Source organism: Diabrotica virgifera, chromosome 1 (genome assembly GCF_917563875.1).
Source record: "Diabrotica virgifera virgifera chromosome 1, PGI_DIABVI_V3a".
NCBI classification, from domain to species: domain Eukaryota; kingdom Metazoa; phylum Arthropoda; class Insecta; order Coleoptera; family Chrysomelidae; genus Diabrotica; species Diabrotica virgifera.
In genome coordinates this window covers 45,499,815-45,515,316 of record NC_065443.1, presented here as the reverse complement: position 1 = coordinate 45,515,316, position 15,502 = coordinate 45,499,815, and the positions used below count along the sequence as shown (strand labels likewise).

Sequence of the window (15,502 nt, the reverse complement as noted above, 5' to 3'; positions counted from 1 at the left end):
CTGGAACAGGGGAAGTTTTAACTGTGGGACAGGTTAAAAATTTGGAACGGTCAGACCACGAAAACGGCACATGTATTTTTTCCGACAGAACAGACTTAAACTCTCCGAACAGAGATTAAACTCTCATGCAAAAATCAGACTGCTATTTATCACCAAATTGGCGTTTTAATGAGTGGAACATGTAGAATATGTCAAATGACAGGAATTATGACAGGTGATAAATAGCAGTCTGATTTTTGCATGAGAGTTTAATCTCTGTTCGGAGAGTTTATGTCTGTTCTGTCGGACAAAACAAATGTGCCATTTTCGTGTTCTGACCGTTCCAAATTTTTGACCTGTTCCACAATTAAAACTGCCCCTGTTCCAGTGTTCTCATATATCAAAGTTTATCCGACTAGACACCCTTAAGCTATTAATAAATTTTTAGCTTGCTATTAATCAACTTTTTTTTCATACGCGGGATCCAGACCTATGGTAGCATAATATCATATTATGATGCTGCAATAAATTTATTTTAAAGATTCGTCTTTATCAATCCTACGTAATGTTTCTAGTTTCTTTTCCATTGTCACTGCAACATTTTTACGTTTTGTTACCATTACGTAGACAAAGCAAACACAATCTGAAGCACGATTACATTACAGAACGGAAGTGATTAATAGGCTGTACTACACACAATACAAGAATTTTTAAATAGTCACGTCTTTTTTAAACAATGCTAAGACAGTTTGACATAAATAAAGAAAAAGGAATACAGACAGGTGTCTGTTCTTTCCGATAAGCTGAGACGGTCGCTCTGGCTGCCGCCGTGTGCATGAATCATTTTTACTATTGTACTTATGTGTTCAAATTACACAAATACACATTATCTCTGAAATATTATTTGGCCTACATACATTTTTATTTGATAAAATTGTTAAATTGTTTATTTGTTAAATTTTTGTCTGATGAAAATCGGTCCGGGTTAGCCGGACTTCCGGGTTATCGGGGGCCGACTTATCGGGGTTCCACTGTACACACACATTCTTTTTTTAAATGTTGACAAGGTCGAAAAAAAAAAAGATTTGCTTATACTTACAGGATGTTCACATGCTAAGCCACCAAAATTGGAAATATATGGGTAAGGACCCTTAAAATGTTACAGTAATGGAAACATTACGTCTGAGCTAAAATCTTTACTTTACATATTTTGCAGTGAAGCGCCAACTGTAGCAATAATGATATAGGTACTATTACATGGGGATTAAGCTAGCCTGTAGTATCATACATAATTTTTTGTACACAAAGTACAAATGAAAAGTTCTTTCAGGACCTTTGCAGTCTGTTCTATCTCCTCACTATGCTTTTTCACGATTCTGTTTTTCCTTATTATATTTAGTCATATCTTTGCGATCTTTAAATCATTGTTCTTGGTTCGGTGCCTGGGTCGACGTCTTGAATTCAGTCCGGCTTTTCTATCTCGAGATTTCGTAACAATAGGTTTTTACCAGATGCGTGAGTTAGCCTCATGCTCAACCCCCTTTTTGGAGGACCAATTCTCGCTTCCTCGTCAGCACTGACCCTACCTTCCACTGGGGTTGGTTACCCAGTCTCCAGTAGGGTTGCTCAGGTTTACCGGGGTTCACCCGTGTGATCCGTATCACACTTCTCGGAGGTGAGGATAGGAATTGAGTATGAGAGGCTCTCCTCACTATTGGATATCTCACATGGATCAGAGGCATGGACGCTAACTAAAACAGATGAATCCGCTCTATCGATTTTTGAAAGAAAGGTGCTACACAAGATATTCGGAGCGGTCTGTGAAAACGGAATATGGAGGCGTAGATATAACTTTGAACTGCAGAATATCTACAAGTATACGTTTGGTGGAAAAGATATTACCACTATAATTAAGCAAAACCGCCTGCTGTGGGCAGGACATGTAGCCCGGGCCCCTGAATCGAACATGATAAAAATACTCTAACAGCACAACCCGTGGGAATGAGAAGACGGGGTAGACCAAAGCTGAGGTGGATGGACGGGCTAACACAAGATACCGAAAAGATCGGAGTCGGCAACTGGAAAATGCAAGCAACGGACAGAGCAGAATGTCGTAGAAAGCTTGAGAAGGTCGAGGCTCTCTAAGGGCTGTAGCACCAAGATGATGATGATGATATCTTTGCGATAATCACCCCACTCGCTTGATATTTTGGTGAACTTAAATTTTCGTCTGACTTTTGTTCTTTGATTTTCAAGGTGTTCATTCCACCTGGGTACTTTTTTGTTGGAATCCCTCACTAAGTCCGAACAGTTTTCTTCGCACGCTGACATGACAACTTTAAGCGCTGACATAAAATTTTTCGGCGACCATGTCTAGGTCCAATGTATTCCTTATCGTCTCTTTAACTCTGCATAAACCAGTGGCAAATCTATTTTAGTATTACTCATTGTATATCTATGTATTATTAATATTATTTATAATCCCAGAAGAATGGAAGACATCATGGATATCCACCATACATAAAAAAGGCAGACGGGATCAATGTGACAACTACAGAGGCATCGCTGTAACGAACTCGATCAGCCGAATATACGGAAAACTGATTAAAAATAAAATCGAAAACGAATATAAAGATATAGAAGCTGAAGAACAGGCAGGATTCAGGGCAGGGAGATCAACGGTTGACCATCTGTTTTGTATTACACAGATTATTGAGAAGAAACTGGCCGTCAACCAGGAGGTGCATCTGTTATATGTGGACTTAAGAAAAGCGTATGATAGCATCCCACAAAACAAACTATGGGAAGCATTAGAGAAAACCAATATAAGCGCAAATTTAATAACAGCGACGAAACAATTGTATACCAAAACTGCATCAAGGGTGAAAGTTGGAAGCAGGCTATCGAGAGGATTCCAAATTAGCAAAGGCCTAAAACAAGGGTGCTGCCTTTCACCGACATTATTTAAGATCTACCTCGAACAAACTCTAAAACTTTGGAAACGCAAATGCAAAAACATGGGATTACCGATCAGCAACAATACAATATACACTTTGTCATTTGCAGACGACCAACTTGTACTAGCGCAAGACTACGATGATATAGAATATATGACAAGGAAATTAATAGAGGAGTACAAAAAAGGTGGTTTGGAAATAAACATAAAGAAGACCGAATATATGTGTATCGGTGGGACACAGCAGGACCTTACACTGGGGAATGGCGAAATTATTAAACATTGCGACGCATATAAATACCTTGGTATGACCATCACACAAGAAGGAAGCGTAGACCGGACGATAGAAGAAAGAAACAACCAGGGAAGAAAAGCAATTACCCTTCTTAATAGCATCCTCTGGGACCAGTCAATATCAAACAACAACAAACATAGAATATACAATACAATTGTTAAGAGTATAATCACTTACAGCAGTGAAGTATGGCAAATAAAAGAAAGATACAAGAGAAAACTTGAAGCAACAGAAATGGATTTCTGGAGGCGCTCAGCAGGAAAATCAAGATTAGAAAGGGTAACCAACAACAGAATTAGGGAAATAATGAATGTGAAACACACAATAGTAGATGACATTAGTACCAAACAGCTTAGATGGTATGGACACGTACAAAGAATGTCCGAAGAACGACTCCCGAAACAAATCCTAACGTGGACCCCTCATGGTAGACGAAAAAGAGGAAGACCCCGCCTGAGTTGGAGAGAAGGCATAAATCGAGAAATGAGAGAAAGAGAATTGGATGAAGACCTTTGGATGGACCGAAGTGAATGGCGACTAGGCATCGGAAGACGTAGGAGAACGTTTTAAAACCGATATATATATATATATTAATATTATTTATAATTTAAACATATTAAAGTCAGAATTGGGTATTAGTTTTTTTAAAGTAAATTAAATGTAAGACCAAATACTTACGAAGTCGGGATAGTATCACGAGGTTTTTTCCTAGTTTTCACTCGTGATTTACTATGGAATCTCTAACGCGAGAATTTTACTGTCATCGTGCATTTGGATGTATTTGGATGTAGACAGATCACATACTATGATTTTTTTGTGACGGATATTCTTGAGTTGGGATTGATTTCATGTAATCGAATGAACTATATTTTAGTAAAGTCGTCCCAGGAACGCAACTCATAAATATTGACGATATCATTTTAAAGTCTTCTACGTTAAAATGTATAATATACGTCTGAATTGCCAATATAAATGAGTCAGATTAAATAAATTATTAGAAGAATTGTTTTACTTAGCAACAACATTTTTGTTTATTTTAGTAGTATTTTGTATTTTGACAACAAAACCCGATTTAGGCTTCGAAACGTTAATAAAATAATTTTTTTGGTAAAATTGTGGCTTATTTCCCATTAAAAGTAATCGATTATAGAAATGTCACAAGAAAATAGCTTCATAACAATACAAAAGATCTGATATGAATATTACGTGGCGCGAAAATGTATTTTCATTTTGATGCAAATCAAAATTCTAGTTTTATTTTAAATAATTTGTTCATAATATTTGCTCAATTTGAAGTAAAACGCGCCACAAAAGAGTAACTTTGATACAGTTTGAAACTCTTTTGTGGCGCGACAACAACAGGAACCTTCTCTGGTTACACCTCCGAGGCTTCTAAAATTTGCAAGCCATAACAGATGCTGAGACTAAAGAAGATGAGGGAATTTTATTCCTCTGAATTAATTACTGTGATTGGAGTACGAAGGGAACCATTCCCGTTGGAACTTTACCGCGCTGAGCAGATGGGACGTGAATTATGAATTGTAAAATTCCCTTATCTTCTTTAGTCTCAGCATCCGTTATGGCTTGCAAATTTTAGAAGCCTCGGAGGTGTAACCAGAGAAGGTTTCTTTGTTTTCAGTCTGGGGGGATGAAGAGTAATATTTTTGATATTATTTTATATGCTATTAGATTGAAAACTTAGTCTTCTGCTAGCAGTTGCCGCTAGGGCATCCCTGCTATTTCGTTCGTTGCAATCCGTAACTGCACGCCAGCGTTTGTCCTGGTTGGACAAAAAGAGAGAGCAGCATATGTGCCTCTTGATGAGAGACTAATAAGTTTCGAAACCGGTAGAGGTGCTTGCTGCACTCTCTGATTGAACTAGAATATGATGCGGCTGTAGTTTCGTCTTGCAACGAAATTAAAAATGCTTATTCATTTTTTATTTACATGTTTACTATGATTGGAGTACGAAGGGAACCATTCTCGTTGGAACTTTACCGCTCTAAGCAGATGGGACGTGAATTATAAATTGTAAAATTCCCTCATCTTCTTTAGTCTCAGCATCCGTTATGGCTTGCAAATTTTAGAAGCCTCAGAGGTGTAACAAGAGAAGGTTCCTATTGTTTTCAGTCTGGTGGGATTGAGAGTAATATTTTTGATATTATTTTATGTGCTATTAGATTGAAAACTTAGTTTTTTAAAAATATTGTCCATAGAAAAAATATTGTTACATAGTCGCAAAGCTGGCATTTAATACGAATTTCCTAATAAAAAAAATTGTCCTAGGTCAGTTTGGTCCAAAGTAAGCCATGTTTTTTTATTCAACTAATTTTTTGATAATAATTTAGGAATCCAATGAATGTCATTTTAAAGAATGGCATTTGTATTTTTGGTCAAAACATTTTGCACAAATAATTTAGAAATCGAGTAGAGTCTAGTGAGTGGGCCCCAATCGTTCTCGGGTCCCTGGGCACGTGTCCAGTGGAGAAGAAGGGCCTGTCAGCGACATACGAATGTATACAGGAACAAGTTTGACAAACAGTACGTTCTTCACTCAGTCTATATCAGCAAGTTCTGCCTGATGAGCTAATAATAGCGAAATACATATCACAGAATGGCATGCAGACGAGGTGTGAATATTTTTGTTCGTATATTACTTACACATTAAAGAACATAATTTATTATCTTTCTTTAAGTTTCCTAAATTAAGGGAAACATTGAACATAAACAAATGTACCTAATGATGTGTAAGCAAAAATAAAAGTCATTAAATATTTTTCTGTTTTTAATTTTATTAAACTTCTTTCATCCCACACATAACACAAATTTTTTTATAATAGTTTAATACTGTTCGAAAAAAAGGTGTCTTAATTATAATTAGAATTTTTTAGACGCCTATAGAATAGGCGTCTCATTTTATTTATATGAGTTACGTTGAAATGGATGTCCCGGTCGAATTGACCCAAAGGAATGGGGTGGTAAATGATTCCTCTGCCTCAACTTTTGATTCTCAAGAAGCAGCTTAGTGTGTGGTATTTCGTCAAAAAACAATTGTTTGCTGTAGAGATGATGTGTGTTATCAATAACGGTAGGAACGTGATGATTGTATGGTGTAGCAAATTCATTGTGGTATCGAACAAGGTCTGAAAAAAAAAAGATGCATTAGCAATGTCTTGTTAGTATTAAGCATTATCATAATTCACTTTACTTTTAATCCCTATGTAGGTAATAGGTATCGGATTCTGTAATAACATTTTTCTATATTTTTATTTCTTTTATTATCATCACCATCATCATCACATCCGTTCAATCCAGAGACATGTTAACCATAGATGAGGCTAGTTATATGCCACTCAATGCATCGTGGTGTAACGCCAATATCAAGTACGGTGGTCTAGCTATCTTTCTTTGTCTGTCGTGCGAGTGTGAGCGTATCTACCAAGAGGTGGGAGTAATGGAACGACACAAACACAGAGGCGGCGGCCATCATATGCTAGAGAGAGAAAGCTAAGCGCCGGTAGAGAGAAATAGATAGACCACCGACCCGAACTGCTTCGCGCGTTACGCTATTTTTCGGACTTGTCTAATCTACGTATTATTATATCTATGGTTCAATCCCAATAGATTAAGGCAATGCCGAGGCATATGGTAATTCGTTTTCTAGGTGGATTATCCTGTTTGGTTTAATTCTTATAGATCTACATGTGCCTTTGAAGCGTTGGTTATGTATTTCCAATCTTTCCTGTTTCTGCATCTTGTCTTCCAGTCTTTTATTTTTATTATTTTTATGTCTTCATTTATCTAGTTCCATCATTTTGCCCTGAGTCTTCCTCTTTTTCTTGGTCCCAGTCAATTTCATGTGTCCAGTTCGTGATTATTTTCATCATTTCTGTGGGGTGCTCTTCTCATTATGTTGTCTGTCCATTCTAGTTGACTTTTATGTATCTTACTACCTATGTTCTCACCTCTCATTTCTTGTTGAATTTCTTTATTGGTCTTTATTTTTGTTTTTCCGTCGCTTGTTCTTTTTGATTCCAATATTGATCTCATTATTTTTCTTTCTTCTATTCTTAGATCTTCTTCATCTTTTTTTTTGTCAGCGTCGTGTCTCCATTGCATACGTGATAACTGGTCTGGTCAGTGTCTTATACATTCTAATTTTTGTTTGTCTGCTGATGTTTTTCTTCTTCTTTAAGTGCCATCTCCGCCACCGAGGTCGGCAATCATCATAGCTATTCGGACTTTGGGGACGACTGCTCTGAAAAGTTCATTTGATGTACGTTCGTACCACTCTCAGTTTACGCAGCCACGATATTTTGTGTCTCCCTATGCTTCTTTTTCCTTGAATCTTTCCCTGCATAATGAGTTGGAGCAAGTTGTATCTCTCTCCACGTGTAATATGTCCGAGATATTCCAATTATCTGGTTTTTATTGTATTTTTATTTATTCATCTTTCTAAGAACTTCTTTGTTAGTGACATGTTCTGTCTACGATATTTTCAGACTTCTTGCCGCTGCCGCGTTCAAGGTCCGAGCTTCCATTCCGTAAAACAAAGTCGAGGAAACGTAGCACCTAGCGAACCTTAGCTCTAACAACTTTAGATCTCTTGTACAAATCACTTTTCTCGTTTTGTTAAAATTCTAGCCTTTTCTATTCCAATTTTAATCTCCTGGAAGTAATCATTTGTGGAATGATGATTGTTCCAAGATATGTATGTTGGTCTACTCGTTCGACATGGGTTTCGGTTATGAGGAGATTCTCGTTATCTCTTTGTGTTTTAGATATCATAAATTTTGCCTTCTTGATGTTCATTGTCTACAATCTACAATAAAGAGTTCTTAAAAAAAGCTTTTGAGGGTAAAACAGCTGGAATAAAGGTAAATGGAGTTCCCATTATCAACATTAGATATGCGGATGACACTGTCATCTTAGCCGAAAATATTGGGGATCTTCAGAGGCTGGTAACCAGAATAGCGGAATTTAGACAAGAATACTCTCTACAATGAAAGTCAAGTAGACACAATTTATGAGAATATCGAAAACTCAAAGAAATATCGAGAAATTTCTTCATAAACGGAACTAATGTTGAACGAGTAGACCAATATCCATATCTGGGAACAATGATCAACTCCAGAGGTGATTACTTCCAGGAAATCAAAATCAGAATAGAAAAAGTATAGCAAATTTTAACAAAATGAAAAAGTGCTCTGCACAAGACATTTGAAGTTGGAGCTAAGAGTTAGGTATGCTAGGTGCTACGTTTTCTCGACTTTTTTTATGGAATGGAAGCTTGGACTTTGAACGCGGCATCAATGAAATAACTAGAATCTTGTTCATTGTAGACCGTATTCTTGGCTACATGTACATCGTTATTCTGTTCACCAGTCTCTGAAGATCTTAAATATTTTCGGTTAAGATGACAGTGCCATCCTAATGTTGTTAATGGAAACTCCGTTCACCTTTATTCCAGCTGTTTCACACTCAAGAGCTATTTTAGGATTTCTTCTGGTTTTCGATCTGGGTAATCGCTTATTCTTTCCAAAAGCTTAATTACCCATCTGGATTCTCTCTGTGTTCTATATTTGCTGCTTTTTCGTAGATATTGCTACACATAGGAAGTTGAACTTGGTTACTTCTTTAAAGTTATATTTTCCCGTTATAATTAGTCCCCTTCCAGCATCCCCGTTCAGTTATATGTATTTGATTTTGTTTTCATTAATTACTAATCACACCCTTTTTGCTTGTACGTCCAGCTTGTTTATGGCTTTTATGAAGTCCTCACTTTCCTCTGCTACAACGGTTAAATCATCGGCATAAGCATAATTTGTGTTCCATTCAGTATTATAATCCTTTCCGTTTAGTTTTGCTTCTCTCAGGCCAAAGTTACATGCAGGTTCTTATTATATTCCCTATACCTATTTCTGTATTATTTGTTCTACTGCGTGTATTGCGTTTATGGTTGATCTTCGTGTACGGAACCCGTTCTGATAATTTTCTATTATATTCTCTACCCGTGCTTTTAGTTGACGGTTTATAAGATTGGCTGCGATCTTGTACTATATCTATATTAATTCCATTCCTATACCATTCTTCTTTCATTCTTTCCCATCTGTTCATGATGTAGCTGCATCATTTTCTGGTTTTATATTTTTATGTTGTTACATTTACTTTGTTGCTATACAACTGTCATAATGTGTTGTTTCTCTATTCATCGGGTATTAGCTCTACTTTCATAATTCTAACAAACAAGTTTACAAAATTGTTTCTGTTGACAAATTCTATCTAATCCAGGCCTCCTTAGTTTTCCTTATTATATATCTGGGAAACTTCTTAACTAATTATTGAACTGTTAACAGTGAACTGATAACAGTGCCGTCACCATATCTAAGAATATTAATCAGTTTACCAGTGATTTCTACTCTAATGTCTATCTTGCAAGCCTCTTTGAAAATTATATCCGAGAAGATATTGCATCTCTGTCTGATGCCACTTAGAATGTAACATTCGTCGGTTAAGCTTTCATCGACTCGACTTCATCGTACTTCGTCTGCTTTCTACTTCAAATATAAGTTATCTATGATGCAAGGGTCTCTACTATTAGTCCAGGGTAATAAGGATTTTCTCGGGACACTCAAAGATCCAGGTAGCTGATTACTTTTTTAGTTATTGTAGACCTATAGCAAGAAAACCTACCTGTTTCCTGCCTAGAGTTCGCGTCCGTTTTTTAATTATTAACATTTTAGTGCAAAAATCGCGATTTTTTCGATTTTTTGCACTCCATTCAAAAATTTTTTTCATTTTTGGAACATTGAAAAACCTTCAAAATACCGATTTTTGAAAGTTAAAAAGTTAATTTGTTTCTACGCAAACTGCAAAATAAGTGAAAATCGTTATTTGTTAATAACTTTTACTAAAACTAGCTCAGAACTTTAGTGTTTCACCCAAAGTTGGACATTAGGGTACTTAACAAACCCTCAAAATTTGAGACCGATCCATTAATTAGTTTAAGAGTTATTCTATTTGTTTATCCCAGAGACCTTTATTTTGCAATAAGATAAGACAGAAAATAATGAAGATAGTGCAATTCTGAGTATGCCAAATAAAAGTAGAAGAGTGATATTATCAAAATGTATTAAAAAAAGATAAAAAAATAATTAATATAGCCAATAACCCTAATGCCAAATTTTTAAAATTTTGTAGTTTATAAACATTTAGAATAACTTTAAAAATGTTGTCCGTAGAAACAATCTTTTTATATATTCGAAAAGATAGTATTTTAACACGAATTTTCAAATAAAAAAAATTAGCCTGGGCTCATTTGGGACAAAGTTAGCCATATTTTTTTTAATTCACAGCTAATTTGTTTATAATAATTAAGGAATCTCATTAATGCCATTTTAAAAAATGATATTTGTATTTTTTCTTAAAAAAATTGCACAAACATTATACCTTCACAGCACCCTCTACGATTTTTCAAAAATGTAGTGCAAACGATTACTAGGGGGAATCTACAAATCCAGCGAGTTAAAATACCGAAAAAGCAATTTCAAACGAATATAATTTGCTGTATCTCCGGATCAACTCAATGGATTTTGATCTTTCTTTTTTTAATTGGTATGTAATTTTTACGTACATTACAAATATGCAATTTTTTTATAAATTTATTAATTAATAAACAGTCTAATTTGTTTAAACAATTCTTGAAAATATATTTTTTTTTACAAAAATCTATTTTTTTAATCATAGTATCATTAATGATCACAGAAAAAGTTAAAGTACACTTTAATAAATAAATGATTTTTATTAGATAATTATTTATTGAAGATAATTTATTTATTAAAGTATACCTTAACTTTTTCTATGATTAATAGGGATAGTATGATTAAAATCATGGATTTTTGGGAAAAAATAATTTTTTCAAAAATTGTTTAAACAAATTAGACTGTTTATTAATTAATAAATGTCTAGACAAATTGCATATTTGTAATGTAGAGAAAAATTACATACAAATTAAAAAAGAACGATCAAAATATATTCAGTAGATCCCGAGGTATAGAAAATGATAGTAGTTGTAAGTTGCTTTTTATAGTGTTTGAACTCGTGCATTTGTCGGCTCCCAGCTCCCCCTTCACTTACCACGACTAGTCACCAATTAAAATACATTTTTTAAAATTCGTGTAAAATACCAGCTTTTCTAATATGTAAAATGACTTTTTCTACAGACAATATTTTTAAAGTTATTCTAAATGTTTTTTTCTACAACCGTGTTAAAAATGTAATTTTTAGCACTCCATACGAGCGTTAAAAATGCTACTTTAAGGCACTAGTGCTTTAATAGTAGATTATACCACGAGTCAATAATGTATTATTCCCGAGGAATATTTACGAACCGAGCCGCGTTAGCGGCGAGGGAGTAACATTCCGAGGGAATGAGAGCCATTATTGCGAGTAGTATACTCTACTTTATCTACGACAAATTAATTAATTTAAGATTTTTAATGAACAACTTTATTTGTTAAAAACATTAAAATTAGTAATAGTACAATTAATAAACTGAATTGGTTGAGAATCATCATTAACTTTAGTAGAGTTTTTAATACAAATATTTGGGATCTCGATTGCTGTAGAACAAGAAGATGGTACATTACTGTTTATCTCTTTAGCGATAGTATCTGCTGTAGTGTTCTCATAGACTGATCAATGTATCCTTCAGCTACCTGTGTTGACTTCCAGCCCCCATGACGCTTTAATCCAGTTAAATCGCCTCCTCCATCAATATACAGAGTGGCAGATGATCTGCGATAACAACGGCCGGTATAACTTTCAGGATTTGGCAAGTTTAAATATTTGGCAATCTGCCTACCAATATCTGCAAATTTGTTCTTTCCTATACGTTGTATTGTACATTTAGATTTTTGATAATTTAGAAAGAATGAATTTATTTTCACATGTGACGGACGGAGATCGATGTATTTCTTCACAATATTGTAAAACGTACTGTTTATGGTAAATTTTCGTACAATTTTGGTTTTAGACTTGGGGATTGTTATTAATAAATCTGTTTGGAGATCCTTCACGTCTTGTATATTCATTTGATAAAGTTCGTTTGAGCGGCATGCACCCATAATTCCAATGATCAATATTACCTGAAGCAAATAAGCATATGAGTTTTTGAATAAATCAAATTAAATATGTATATTTACCTTATGTAAAAGATAAATTTCATCAGGAGCTTTGTCAATAAATTTCCTAATTTGCTCTGGGGTTAGAGTGGAAGACTTTTTTGCTTGAAATCCTTCCGATTTTCTCTTTAGAAACGCTCTTAGTTTGCCGTATTTTTCCAGATCAACGTCATGGTTTATTCTCAACATAGATTTAATCATTGAATAGAATGACCATAACGAAGACGGTTTATATTTTGCACTTAATTCAGCGAAATAGGCCAGCAGAACATTTTCGGAAAATGATTTCGCGTTGTTTCGAACACGCCATTCGTTGAAGGTTGCGTACGTTTTATTATAAATGGATTTCGATGTTTCAGGTATTATTAAGGTAGATGCTGTTGCTGTAGCTAGTTCTACAATTTCTGGTGATGTACAATTAAAAGATTCTTCATTTTCGTCCATCTCAACACAAACTGTCAAATATACTATTCGTTTGACAGTGACACTTTTTGAGGTTGATTATTTTGTTTCCGTGGTGAATTTTGTGATTGTTGTGCCAGAGGGATTAATAGCTATTAATCCCGCATTATTAATCCCTAAGGGATTATTATATGGCATTATATTGCAAACACCACAAGTATAATACATATATTATGTATCAGTCGTAGATAAAATATTTTTAAGGCACTGCAGTTCGTATTGACCGTATAGACAATTTTGATGTAATGTCAAAAAAATATAAAAATGGAATGTCAGTCAAGTTTAAGTAAAAGTTTTTGTAGATATTGTCCTGTAATTACGTTTGTAGAAAAAATATTGTATGATATGCGTGTTAAAAAGTACATTTTTAAGGCACTCATGTGAATTGCAGAACTCGCTATCGCTCATTCTGCAAACTTTCACATGCGTGCCTTAAACGTGTACTTTTAACACTTATATCATCAAATACTATTAAACTACAAAATTTCACAAATTTGGCATTAGGATTTTTGACTATATTAGATAATCTTTTTATCGTTTTTTAGTAAATTTTGATAATATCAGTTTTCTACTTTCATTTGGCATACTCAGAACTGCTCTATCTTCATTATTTTCTATCTTATGTTATTGCAAAATAAAGGTCTCTGGGAAAAACAATTAGAATAACTCTTAAACTAATTAATGGATCGGTCTCAAATTTTAAGGGTTTATTAAGTACCCCAATACCCAACTTTGGGCGAAACACTAAAGTTCTAAGCTAGTTTTTGTAAAAGTTATTAACAAATAACGATTTTCACTTATTTTGCAGTTTGCGTAGCAACAAATTAACTTTTTAACTTTAAAAAATCGGCATTTTGAAGGTTTTTAATGTTCTAAAAAATTAAATTTTGTAATTTTATGTCAACTATTTAGCTTTTGAATGGGGTGCAAAAAATCGGAAAAATCGCGATTTTTGCACTAAATTGTTAATAATTAAAAACGGACGCGAACTCTAGGCAGGAAACAGGTAGGTTTTCATCCTATAGGTATACAATAACTAAAAAAGTAGTCAACTACCTGGATCTTTGAGTGTCCCGAACATGGTCTATTTCTAGCTTATTACCCTGGTCTATATCAATGACTTTGGTTTTTAATATGTTCACAAGAGTTCCACGCTGTACCCTATCGAAAGCCTTTTCGTAATCGATGAAAGCCACATAAATGTTTTTACGTTGGTCGGAGCATTTTTGGAGAAACACACTTAAGCCAAAAAGTGCCTCGCATGTACCCAGCGTATTCCCAAATCCAAACTGGGTTTCATCTAGGTCTTTTCGCAATGACTTCTTATTCTTCCATGAATAATGCGAAAAAAAATTTTGAGTGTGTGGCTCATCAGAGTAATTAACCTGTATTTGTCGCAACTTTTTGCCCGCTTCTTCTTGTAAATTGCTATAAAAACAGATTTAGCCATTCCTCAAGTAGGTCAACAATAGATAATATATATATATATATATATATATATATATATATATATATATATATATATATATATATATATATATATATCATAAAGGAGTACGACCGTCAATTCCAATATAACAAAGGAGCACTCGTATGTGTAGGGTTTTATCGGTCAAGTGGGTGAAAAAAGAGACAAAGAATTCGGCTACTTCATCTATTTATTGAAGCCGTTTCGTCTACTGCTCAGTAGACATCATCAGTTCATCTACAAAAAGAGTGTTCTAAGAAACAACATCCAAAAAAGAGGTAAAAAAGCACTAGCGTTACCTTAAAAAGACATGTAGCAAAAGATAAGATGTACATAGTAAAAAAACCTTATCCATGAACCAACGTAATGTAAAAGTATATAACATTTAAGTGTATAGTTAATATTTAAAAAACTTTAGTACAGCCAAAGACAAGACCATGTGGTAACAGTCACATATAAAAAACAAGTGAAAAAAGCCGGCTTGCTTTTTTAAAGTCAAGAATGAACCAAGAAAAAACCAGATTCACACTTCCAAAAAATTAGTAGTATTTAAGCATACTTCATTTTAACTTTAGGTAACATTATTAAATGACTTGAATGCTAATATGCAATTTTGAAAATTTAAAGTTAAATAGTTACCAACAGGTTATCGGAGCCCAACGAACACACAAAAGAAAATGGAGTTTGAATTATCAGGTGTAAACTGACATCTCGCCAAGAGGCAGGCAACCTTGAAAAATTATAACAAAGAGTGACTGACAACTGCAGTGCAGCGCGGTAAAATTTAAATTGATGTAATTAAAACAGTTATAAAAGTGTTTAAAAAGTGAAAATAATATCAAGAAGTAATCAAGGGATGTACCTTATACCTCATAGACAAGAATCACAGTTTATTTTAAACAAGTGAGGGCAATTCACACAATTATATGGAAAAGTGCCTACGTTAGTACTGGATAACCAGTACTCATGCCAGTACCAGTAGCAGTATTGCCCTCACTTGTTTAAAATAAACTGTGATTCTTGTCTATGAGGTATAAGGTACATCCCTTGATTACTTCTTGATATTACTTTCACTTTTTAAACACTTTTATAACTGTTTTAATTACATCAATTTAAATTTTACCGCGCTGTACTGCAGTTGTCAGTCACTCTTTGTTATA

At 34.4% G+C, this 15,502-nt stretch overlaps 1 protein-coding gene across 1 annotated transcript in view; it reads right to left on the bottom strand.

Annotated features, from left to right (window-relative positions):
• Positions 1–6,024: 6,024 nt before the first annotated feature.
• The window catches only part of LOC114331335 (uncharacterized), a 60,442-nt gene continuing 50,964 nt past the window's right edge, over positions 6,025–15,502 (bottom strand). Inside the window, exon 3 of the mRNA XM_028280863.2 lies at positions 6,025–6,373. Coding sequence (XP_028136664.1) covers positions 6,147–6,373 — 227 coding nt within the window. The 3' untranslated portion in view covers positions 6,025–6,146. The remainder of the gene's footprint in view (positions 6,374–15,502) is intronic.